At 36.6% G+C, this 12,187-nt stretch overlaps 1 protein-coding gene and 1 long non-coding RNA gene across 2 annotated transcripts in view; both read right to left on the bottom strand.

Annotated features, from left to right (window-relative positions):
- The window catches only part of LOC127162784 (uncharacterized), a 569,678-nt gene extending 557,797 nt beyond the window's left edge, over nt 1-11,881 (bottom strand). Inside the window, exons 1-3 of the mRNA XM_051105629.1 lie at nt 11,821-11,881; nt 5,766-6,083; nt 5,345-5,662 (exon numbers count right to left, since the gene is read on the bottom strand). Coding sequence (XP_050961586.1) covers nt 5,345-5,662; nt 5,766-6,083; nt 11,821-11,881 — 697 coding nt within the window. The remainder of the gene's footprint in view (nt 1-5,344; nt 5,663-5,765; nt 6,084-11,820) is intronic.
- Nucleotides 2,413-3,319, bottom strand: LOC127161681 (uncharacterized). Its single transcript, XR_007827145.1, has 3 exons — nt 3,257-3,319; nt 2,695-2,786; nt 2,413-2,518 (listed from the first exon to the last, which is right to left on the bottom strand). It is a non-coding gene; the product is annotated as an uncharacterized LOC127161681 (long non-coding RNA).
- Nucleotides 11,882-12,187: the final 306 nt, after the last annotated feature.

The following is a 12,187-nucleotide window of genomic DNA, read 5'->3' as shown; positions in this document are numbered from 1 at the left end:
ACAGATGATCTGAAGAAGAATCACAGTAGGAGCAGCAAACACTGCAAACTCAACAATAATCACAATCACTGCAGGAAAGATGAGACACACAATCAAGAGAAAAAAAACAGACTCAATCTATAAAAACAGAAATGAAATCAAAAGTATAAAACAACAAAAAGGGCAAAGATGCGTCATACCTCTGATCAATGATCCAGCAGCCCAACTGACTTCAGTTTGTCCTGAATCTGTGATCATGTCTGTTAGTTCAGTTCAAACATAATAAACATATAAACCAAACATCATCATCATCATCATCATCACATCATACTTGAGCTTTGCATCACAGAAATGATCAATGAACTTGTGCTGCTTCATGAGTCCATCATCTATTATCATGTTTTTTTCCATCTCAAGGTGTCAGGAGGAAACTGATGGTTCCCATTTACCAAAAAATAATCTAATGACACTTTAAAAGAATCTTTCTGTCCAATGTGATCTCTTTCTCATTTATAGATATTTGTGTGTAAAGTGTGACATTTTGTGACAAGTTTGCATGAACACTGAAATGTAGAATATTTATGTATTGACAGCATCCAAAACTAAAACCTACAACCTTGTATGAAAACATTTTAAATCAATAAATGTTTATCAATCCTTTGAGGTTTCAATGCTGAACTCATGAATTAGCAGGTTGATGTTATTGTGATAAAACAAGTGTAAATGAGTGAAGTGAGAGACTGCTGATGTGTGTCAGTGATGATGAACCTTGTGCAGGAGCTGCTGCTGTAGTTTGTCTTGAAGTCGTCTCAGAGTTTGATCTGCTGACTGGAATCAGTGATTTTATATAGACTGGAGCTGCAGAAGATGAACATTCAGATCATAATACTGTAGGACATCAACATCATATTTACATACTTGATCATTACATGACACACAGTTTGTGTTTCATCATCAGTGTTTCAGTGGCAGTTGATGTGAAGAGACGTGTTACTGTATAATTCATGTCTTCTTTATATGAGAGTGAAACCATAAACCTTCAGCTTGTCCTGAATTAATGACATTATTGATTATTATAATTACTCCTACATGGGTCAGGCTATTCTGATTTATGAAATAGTACACTCTAAAAAGTGCTGGGTTAAAAAATAACCCAACCTTAACCCAGCTGCTGGGTAACTATGGGATAGAACACGCGTTGGGTTGTTTTGACCCAAGTGCTGGGTTTAACCATTTGACCCAGAATGCTGGGTTGTTTATTTGACCCAACCAGTGGGTCAGGTTAACTGTGTTGCTGGGTTAAACATAACCTAAACATTGGGTTATTTGTTGTCTTATTGCCTTGCTACCTTTATATTTACCAATAATAATAAATAATCACAGAAGAATGTAAAATTAGTATTGCTTTTCTGTAATACAGTTAGAAAAACACAAAAAATGCAACTGTAAACATCAATTTAATGAGTTTTATTTCTTTTAAAAACAATTTTCAAATGGGTGCAGCTGTAAAACATTTTATCCAACCATTACAGACACATAAAACAACAATTTTAGTAGATCAGTTACTTTAAAACACAAAACTGTGTAAACTAGGCACTGTAGATTCTGATTCTTTGTCAACATTGCAGCAGCAGAACACTCAAAAATTAATTATTACCACATGAGAATCATTCTAAACATTGTGCTATTAAAACTACCCCAAACAAAGTGTCCACCAGACAATACATATGACAATTTAAAACACGTTACAATTGGCCAGAAAAAACAGCTGGTCTTAAAAAAATAAAAATAAAATTCACACATGAAGACTTATGTCCATCAATATAATATACTGCAAGCTGGAGAAATTCCCAGGCATCAAGTCAGTGGCTTCAGTGGCACAGCCCGTAACAATGGCGAAGGTCTGGGATGTCTCGTCCCCAAGGCACAAATCCACCATGCTGGTCTCCACCTGTTAATTATACGACACTTAGTCTTGAAGACACTTAGGCATTAAAATATACTCATTTTAGAAGAAAATTTCAACCTGCACATTTTTTGTCTTTTACATCTGAACACTTCATACAGTGGTGGCCAAAATGATTGGAACACTAGTATTTTCACCAGCTAAACAATTGTTTTAAGTCAGTGATTTCTATTTTTTGCTGTAGTGTGTCAGTGGGAAATATCAGTTTCCAAAAATTCATTATATATATATATAGAAAAAGTAAAACATAACTTACAGGTTTGTATGTCAATGAATGGCTTCCAGAATTCTGTGGTTGTGGTCCTCCAGAATGGGTAGGACTTTGAAAGCCCTCTCCCCTTTAGCATCTAAACCATAAGAATAATACAGTGCAAACTGTGAAACTTATCTCATAATCAAAACAACACAGTGAAACACTTTCATACGAAAATTTTCTATAGATTGACATATTATAGGAAATACTTTACCTGAAGTCATGTCACCCAGCTCTTAATGCACCTTTCCATCTTGCAAATGTAGCCCAGTCTACAGAAAGTCTGCCTCTAGATGTAGCTTCCTGAAGTCTTGTGAAATCTGATCAAATTTGAAAAAAAAAAAAGAAAAAAACACACACACACACACACACACACACACAAATGTGGTTAAATAAGTAACTATGTATAATACCAGTAACTATGGTTATTTTAATGAAAAGATCAAATTCTAAAATAAATCATGGTTATTGAATGTTATTGAAAGATATAACTTACCTTCAAAGGTTTTAACCAGGGTATCAAGCTGCCTTTCCTTCAACTTCTCTATTACAAAGCTGTCCATCTGCACCAGCAAGAATCTCACATATCTACAATGAAATTTCAGATTTAGAAAATTAGAATTTCACAAAACTGTTTTACAATGAGTTATTTTATATAGAAAGAAGGTTAATGCGTTTACATCCAGCACAATCGTTTAAACACAGATCACGTGATTGTCCGCAGTTTCTGATTAAATCGGTCGGGTTTTCTCTGACACCCCCGTATTTCTAACCTATGCCTGTTTTCATGAAGCGTTAAAAAATGGACGTGTGCTGTATATGAATAAAACTTTGCACGTGCACACACACAACTTTTATTTAACGATAAAGCGATTGTTGAGGCAAAAAAGTACCTCACTATAGGCTACTACTTAACGTTCGTTAATCATTCACAGAGTAAAGCGCTAACCCCGCACAGCGACATATCAAATATTGCATTAAACAGTGAAATCACTGTGCTTTAAACCACAACTTGTTAAAAAATAAAGGTAAATAATCACATAATCACATTAACTTACCGTATAATCCTGCTTGCTGCGAATTTCGTGACCGCCTGACGAGGAGAGGAGTGAAGAATCCAGAAAGTTCGATAAAGTGGAAAAATAAACAAACCGGTTGGGTTAAAATAACCCAACCCGCGTGTTCAGTGGTGAAAGTCCATTTGACCCAGCATGATCAACTGTGTGTTTACAGTACCTCAAACAACCCAGAATTTTGACCCAGCACAATTAACCCAGCAATGTGTTTACAGAAATAACCCAGCACTTTTTACAGTGTATAGTCTATTAGGGCCTGTGTGACCCATGTAGAATTTGTAAGCATTTTTATGCATTATATAGCTTTGATCATTACTATTTCACAATGCCAAACTGAAGAGTAGAGTTTTATAAATCATGTGTGTGATATAATGATTAAAATATTAATAATGGGCTGTCAAGGGTTTTAACTTTTTTTCTGCAAAGCTGTTAACTAAAAATTAACTAATAATGCCATTAGATGCTTTCACAGCACGTAACGTTTGTTCTAAGAACTCAGTTCTAGGAAGTAGCCATCATGGTGGTTTTTAGAAAACCAATTTCCCCCTCAAGTCGTTTTCCTGTTGCATTTGCACCGGCAGCAGGAACTCTGAAAAGTCCGAAAGCAACGTCTTTATTCACACATTTACAATCATTATCACTGTTTTCCATGATTGTGGAGTAGATATTTTTACTCAGCTTTTTAAAAACAATGAATAGCTGGTGTTTTATATGTGTTCGGCCAACCCCCAAATGGAGTTACTACAACTAAACACGTTCCTAGTTCCTGTGGTGTGAAAATGTCAAAAAATGGAAACTTCCGCCAATAGTTCTAGGAACTGTGGAAATGTTCCTCTGGTGCGAAAGCCCATATTATTAAACAAGATAAAGGGGAGAAAGAACAAAATGTGAAAAATGGCATTGTGAAAGTTTTCACAAATCAGGCACTTTCTAAAACAAGTGATTTTTTTTTTTTTTTTTTTTTTTTTTTTTTTTAACAGCTGTTAAACATGAAGAAAACAAAAACAAAACAAAACAAAACAAAACAAAAACAAACAACAAAAAAAAACAGTGTCAAGTGTTTCCACACAAAGTAGTTCCTACTAAAATCTATAATTAAGATGACTGAAGTAGAGAAACTGAAGTAAATTCGACAAAAGCTTTAATGGCTGTTTCATCGTCATCATCTACAGCCAAACCACGAGCTCCACCCTTCAGCACAATGAAAACCACAAAACTTCAACAACACAAACTCCTCAAAAGACCAGAAACAACAGCTTGAGCTGTAAAGGATGAATGTTACCTCTTATTAATCATACTGTAGAATATGACAATCATATTTTATTTAGTTAACAAACAAGATAACTCATTATGCACTGCAAAGCACTGATGTGAGAAAAACAGTGATGATGTACCTTTAGTTTTGTGTGTGTTTGTAGTTTCATGATCCTGAGAGTTTGTGATGTGGACTGGAATCACTGCTGTCGTTGTTTTATCTTGAGCTGTAAAGGATGAATGTTAGTTCAGATGAATCATACTGTAGAATATGACTGTTATATTTTAACTTTGATGATCACATTACATTAAAAAATGCTGTCAACTTTCAATTTCTTCATTATGTACAGCAGCACTTCTTGAACAGTTGAACTTGATTTGAGTTTCTCTTCTGTCAGACTGAAAGAAGCTGTTGTTCATCAATTCTATCTACTTAAATGATACTAATAGTCCTTAGTGTTACTGACATTATGAGGACTTAAGATGATTTATACAAATTTGGTAACACTTTATTTTGATAGTCCACTTTAGACATTCTACTAACAGTAAGTAAATTTGCAACTGCATGTCAGCTAGTCATTAGAGTATTAGTAGACTGTCTGCTTAATATCTTCTTACACTCTTCTAAACTTTGCAAGTATGTCAACTTATTCTACTAACCTTAAACCTAACCTAACAGTCTGCTCTGAGAGTTAGTAGACATGTAGTTGCAAATTCATAAAGGTTAGTTGACATGCAGTTGCAAAGTTACTTATAGTTAGTAGAATGTCTAAAGTGGACTATCAAAATAAAGTGTAACCATTTTTTTTTCCTCACCTGAACTCTTGACAGTATATGTGACTGAGGTCTTGACTTGATTTCTGTGAGTAACTTCACATCTCCACTCTCTGTTGTCATCTTCATTCAGGAGTGTTGTGTTCACAGTGCTGATACAGAGTCCTGGAGCTGATTCCTGATATATGGTGTCTGATATTGTCAGTTTAACACCAGCCTGATTCACCCAGAACAGCTGAATTTCCTCAGAACGGATCCAATCATCACAAGAGGCTCTACTATGTGAATCTGAATACAACTGACAGGAGAGAGTCACAGAGCTGCCTGCACTGATCTCAGTCTGTGAGGATGATGAAGAGACTGAAACACAAAATAACACACAAATGACACACTTATCAATTATCTTTGGAATTTAAATGAATAATTTGACCTTTTTAAATTGACCACATAAGCATAAAATTACCATGAAGAACATGCAGATAAACATAAGCATCAGTTCCTTGTTGTGTGTCATTCACATATTGTCGGCAGCAGTAAAGTCCATAATCATCTTTTGTGATGTTTGTGATGTTCAGAGAGCAGTCAAACCCAAGAATCAGTCTCTCATGTCTCTCAACGTATTTTATAACTATCCCGTCCCCAATTAGTTCAACTGATGCTGAATGTCTGTTTTTATAGAACCATGTAGTTGATGTGCAGTCATGAAGATGATTATTACAGGGCAGACGGACATTTTCACCAGAACTGATGAACACATGAGTCTCATCTACTCTACTGGTACCTGAAACACAATTAATAAATGAAGCTTCATAAACAAACTCCTGTGTCAGCAGGTCATTCTCAGTGTAAGATGTCAGTGCATTCAGAAATAAAACAGTATTTGTAAATGTGACTCTGAGATCAGGGCACGTATTCACAAAACATCTTAAGGCTAAAAGTAGCTCATAACTTTAGGAGAAAATCTTAAAAATAATGGCCGTGTCAGTCCTAAATTTAGGATTCCTAAATGTTTGCTCTAAGAGCATTTCACAAAGTGTTTTAGCACTAAAACTATCTCCTAAATCTGTGAAATGTTAGAAGTAGTGAAGGGGACTCCTAAGTCCAAATCCCAACTATCCCAAAATGGCTGTTGTTAGCAATCTGCCTTTGAACTTAAACGTTTTAGAAACACTCTGCATTTATCTGCACACTTATGTTTTCCAACACAACTTTTTTGGTTTCGGAGGTTATACCAACTCCAAATTTTCCTTTGATTATATCTTTGTTGTCATTAATACGTTGGGGAAGAAGTAACAGCGATAACACTTCACAATACGTTATTAGGGAATTGATACATTAATAAGTTAGTTAAGCATGAATTAATGCATATTTGTGCACACGTATTGTTAAGTGTTACTGTAACAGCTGTTCTTGTGTCCAGTTTGGTTTTCTTTTACATTTGCATGTCTTACTATCAGCCATGATTATTCTATTCTGTTAATAAAAAGGCTGTTTATATGCATATCAGCTAATTGTTTATGAGAAGCACACATGTAAAAGGCTGACAATCAGCTGCACATGTACTTGTTTTATTAGTGACACTCAGCCTGCATTTTAAAATCTTTATTTGAATGTAGCAACTTTTTTTTTTAATGTATCTGAATATGGCAACATAATAACGTGCTCTACAATATTTCTGTGAACAAATCTCTGACAGAGACTCCTCCCCTCTCAGACAATCACTGGCTGCGTCCGAAAGCTCTAAAATGCTGCTTCGGAGGTGGCATTCCAAGGCTGGAAGGCATCAAGGAACGTCCAAATTCAAATTCTGCTTCACTTCCTGTCTCCGGAAGTGTCTTCCTGTCTTCCTGTCACTTCCTGAGGTACCTTCTTTTGATCGAATTTTGAAGGCAGCATAGATGTATCCTTCACTGCCTTCGATTTCCCACAATCCTGTGCATGTGCATCATATAGGCTATATAAATAAAGATATCCTGGTGAAATTAAACTTAAGAAATAATAGATGAGATCTTGACCATGATATACTTTATGAGTAGTAATAGTGTAAAAAGCATAATTAATAATATTGTTTGTAATAATAGTAGTTTACAAAAATGTTAAAAGGGTTCAGTTGAGTAGTAAATAAGTATAATATTTACAATATACTACCAATAATAACAAAACAGCCACTAATAACAATGACCTGTTCTGCAATAATACTTGCAACAGTGCTTTTATTTTTTAAGCAAAAAATGCCATTCTCTGCCATCATTTCTGATACACAGACCTGCAATGACAATGACATTGAGGTCTTTATGTATTATTAAATAATTTATACATAATTGTTTAAGATTGTTTTTCTACAAAATGTACAACTTAATCGTTAGGTAACCTAGCAACGACTGCACGTTACACTGCCCCTGAAGTCTGTCCGAAACTGTTTCTTGAGTTACCTTTGCAGCCTTCGAAATCACTGCCTAAAAAGGCAGCGAGGCAGCAAGTCAGCTGACTAAGCTTTCAGACACAGCCACTGTGTGCATAGTTAGTAGGCTGCTGACATCATCCATAGCAACAAGGTCAACCCCACCTTTACTCTTAGCTTAAGACTTCTCTGTACTCCATAGAAAAGGTTTGTCTCATTAGGGCCCGTATTCACATTTTATATTACCACTAAGAGTTCTCCTAAATAGCAGTCGTTTTTATCTAAGAGTTCTCTTATAAAACCTATTCACAAAGCTGCAGAGACAAACTTTTACTAAGGAATAAAGAGAAGTCTTAAGCTAAGAGTAAGGCAGGGGTTGACCTCCTTGCTATGGATGATGTTAGCAGGATTACTAACTATGCACACAGTGATTGGCTGATATGGGAAGGGTCGCTGTCATGGATTTAGGCCTATTCATAAAAATATTGTAGAGTGCCATATTATTTTGCCACATTCAAATAAAGGTTTTAAAATACAGGCTAAGTGTCATTAATTAAACAACTATGTGTTCAGTCTAAATGTCAGCCTCTTACATGTATGCTTTGCATAAACAATTATTGAATATGCATAAACAGCCTTTTAATTAACCGAGTAGAATAATCATAGTTGATAGTAGGGCTGGTCAGTATGGCAAAAAGTTAAAATCCCAATTGTAAACATGGACGTGTTTGGCTGTTGCGTTTCTTGCAGGGTATGGTGCATGAAACAGCATTACAAAATGCGGCACTTAAGTTAAAAGATGTTCACTCCCATCTCCTTTTATGTTTTTCCTATTCCACTGCCCGCGTCCCACCTTTGTCAACACAAAAGCGCATTCTGTGTGAACATATTTTGCGTCCAGGCGCTTCTTGAGCGCGTCACACGTGAGCGGTTAATCACGTTCGCCGAGATGTGGTTGGATCAGTCTCTTTTTTTTACAGTTATCATTGACATATTGTTGAAGTGTCTAATTCTACCATTTTGTAATGTTTCATTTTAAAATCGCAATGTTGTGCGGCAGATAGCCGACAGTTGCCATTTTAGGATAGTTTGTGGCTTGGTCTTAGTGCCTTAGGAGTTCTCCCCTGCTGAAAAAAACAGCTAAAACCAGCTTAAGCTGGTTGGCTGGTTTTAGCTGGTTTAAGCTGGAAGTAACTGGTTTTAGCTGGTCTCCCAGCCTGGCCAGGCTGGTTTTAGCTGGTTTAAGATGGAAATAGCTGGAAGTAGCTGGTTTAAACTGGAAGTAGCTGGTCTTAGCTGGTCTCCCAGCCTGGCCAGACTGGTTTTAGCTGGAAGTAGCTGGTTTTAGCTGGAAGTAGCTGGTCTTAGCTGGTCTCCCAGCCTGGCTGGTTTTAGCTGGAAGTAGCTGGTTTTAGCTGGAAGTAGCTGGTCTTAGCTGGTCTCCCAGCCTGGCTGGTTTTAGCTGGAAGTAGCTGGTTTTAGCTGGTCTCCCAGCCTGGCCAGGCTGGTTTTAGCTGGAAGTAGCTGGAAGTAGCTGGTTTTAGCTGGAAGTAGCTGGTCTTAGCTGGTCTCCCAGCCTGGCTGGTTTTAGCTGGAAGTAGCTGGTCTTAGCTGGTCTCCCAGCCTGGCCAGGCTGGTTTTAGCTGGTTTAAGCTGGAAGTAGCTGGTTTTAGCTGGAAGTAGCTGGTTTAAGCTGGAAGTAGCTGGTCTTAGCTGGTCTCCCAGCCTGGCTGGTTTTAGCTGGTTAAGCTGGAAGTAGCTGGAAGTAGCTGGTTTTAGCTGGAAGTAGCTGGTTTAAGCTGGAAGTAGCTGGTTTTAGCTGGAAGTAGCTGGTTTAAGCTGGAAGTAGCTGGTCTTAGCTGGTCTCCCAGCCTGGCCAGGCTGGTTTTAGCTGGTTAAGCTGGAAGTAGCTGGAAGTAGCTGGAAGTAGCTGGTTTTAGCTTGAAGTAGCTGGAAGTAGCTGGTTTTAGCTGGTCTCCCAGCCTGGCCAGGCTGGTTTTAGCTGGAAGTAGCTGGTTTTAGCTGGTTTAAGATGGAAGTAGCTGGTTTTAGTTGGTCTCCCAGCCTGACCAAGCTGGTGTCCATTTGACCTAATTACAAATTAATCAGTTTGTTTCACTTACTGACAAGGTTTAATTCAAGGTAAGTTTAGTATCATAATCAGGCAGGCTAGATGAAACATCTTAAGTTATTCTAGTTGTTAATGATAATATATCTGAGAAGAGTCTCAAATAAATTGTAGTTTAAAGTATAGCATAAAATCAAGCTAGCACTCAAAAAATCAGCATAGAACTCAAATCAGATTAAATTATTGTCTGAAGAAATACACTCACCATAGTTGTATGACCAAATATAGTCAGCTGTTTTATTTTTAACGAGTGTTTCGGTATTAGACTTTTACACAAAATATAAATGAAACAAACACAGTCTTTACATAATAAATAACAAATCACCTGCAAATAAAAAACACTAGGAGAAAAAAAAAAACAATATCTTTAACAAGAAATGCTTAAAGCATAATCTGATCACGTGGATCACGTGGTGGTTTGACGCAAAAGTACAGCATAATGCTGTAAATTTTAAATCTGCAGAGGCCGGATTTTCTTCAACGGTCAACAATCTCTTCAACAATTTCTTCAACAATCTGAAAATATGTGTTTTCCATTTTAACTGGCTTATTTAAAATTAGACATTTCGCTTTCTATAGATACATTTTTCATGTCTGTGAAGCAAGCATGGAGTTTCTGTTTTTTTGACACCCTCAAGTTCATAGAGACCTAGGGCCAGAATTACATCATGGACTTCACCACTTCCTGTGGATTTTTTTTTCTATGATTAAGCATCTAATGAAATTTTGATAGACTAATGGTTAATTGATGATCAGAACTCAGGAGGCAGCCCCATAATTCCTATTCATCCATGTATACTCATTTATCAATAAAATAGCTACATTAATTAAACACCTACAGAAACATCCAAGAAGATATATATATATATGTATATATATATATATATATATATATATATATATATATACACACACACACACTTCCATTTGGATATATCAATTTTATTTTTATTTTAGCAATGATTGCAGGCTATGTCTGGGAAAAAAGGAAAATGTGCAGCAAAGACATGACACTATAGTTTGTTTGTTTTTTTTTTAAAGTAGTTTTACTTGTTGAAGTCTGTTTCAGTGACTGGCGGAAACAAAAGGATTCTGAAAGAAGAGAGAGAGAGAAGAGGGAGAAACAAGTGGGGCATTACATATCCCAAAAAATACAAGTCAATATTATGTAGTCATTTTAATATCAAATAAATTTTAATGGTTCCTTGTGGTCTTGCAGATTATTAAAAGTAAACATATTACTTATTCGTCACATTATTTGTCAGGAAAATTGGCGCAGACACTATGTAGTCAGTCAATCATCAAACAAACATTTTGACCAGCTAAGACCAGCCTGGCTGTCCAGCTTGACCAGCTAAGACCAGCTAAGACCAGCCTGACCAGCTAAGACCAACCTGGCTGACCAGCTAAAACCAGCAAGGACCAGCCTGACCAGCTAAAACCAGCTAAGACCAGCCTGACCAGCAAAGACCAGCCAGGCTGACCAGCTAAAACCAGATTGACCAGCTAAAAAAAAAGTGTCCAAAACCCCTCTAAAACCAGCTTGAAAAACCAGCTATGACCAGCCTTGGAGACCAGCTGTTTTTTTTCAGCAGGGTCTTCACTGCTCCTAACGTTTCACAGACTTAAGAGCTAGTTTTAGGTGCTAAAACGCTTTGCAAAATACTCTTAGAACAAAAATGTAGGAGTCCTAAATTTAGGACTGACACTGCCATTATTTTTTAAGATTTTCTCATAAATCTGCGAGTTATGAGCTACTTTTAGCCTTGTCAATAGGTTTTAAGAGAAAACTTTTAACTAAAAACTTTTACTGCTGTTTAGGAGAACTCTTAGTGGTAAGATGAATTGTTGGCCCAGAACATGTCAGGAAGAATAAAGCTTGTTCAAACTGGATATTCATAATCTCAACAAAAGACCAGCTCTAGTAAAACATTTTCTTTGTGTATATTTATATTGAACTCTTTAAAGAGCATGTAGAAATGTGTTTACCTGTGAGAAGTGAAGAGAGAATGATCAGTCCCAGCAGACACAAATGACACTTATCAGCCATTTTCTCTTTCTGTCAGTCTTTGTTTCCTGTGTTCAGACAGACAGTCTCATAAAGATCAGCATGAGTGTCCAGATTCACACCCATCAGTCTAATGTGGGTTCAGAGATGATCACAGTAACACATTTCCAAACCTCAACAGTGATATCACAGCTCTGAAAATACTACAGGAAACATGTAATGTCACACGAAGTGTCCGACCCACAGCCACCATGATCAATTAAGAAAGACAAAAGTTTACACAAAGAGTATGAATACAACACACAAACTAACAAAGGTCAAGTCACACTTTATTTATATAGTGCATTA

This window comes from Labeo rohita, chromosome 3, assembly GCF_022985175.1.
Source record: "Labeo rohita strain BAU-BD-2019 chromosome 3, IGBB_LRoh.1.0, whole genome shotgun sequence".
Classification (NCBI taxonomy): Eukaryota; Metazoa; Chordata; class Actinopteri; order Cypriniformes; family Cyprinidae; genus Labeo; species Labeo rohita.
Note: the sequence above shows the minus strand (reverse complement) of the source record. Positions and strands in the feature narration are given on the sequence as shown.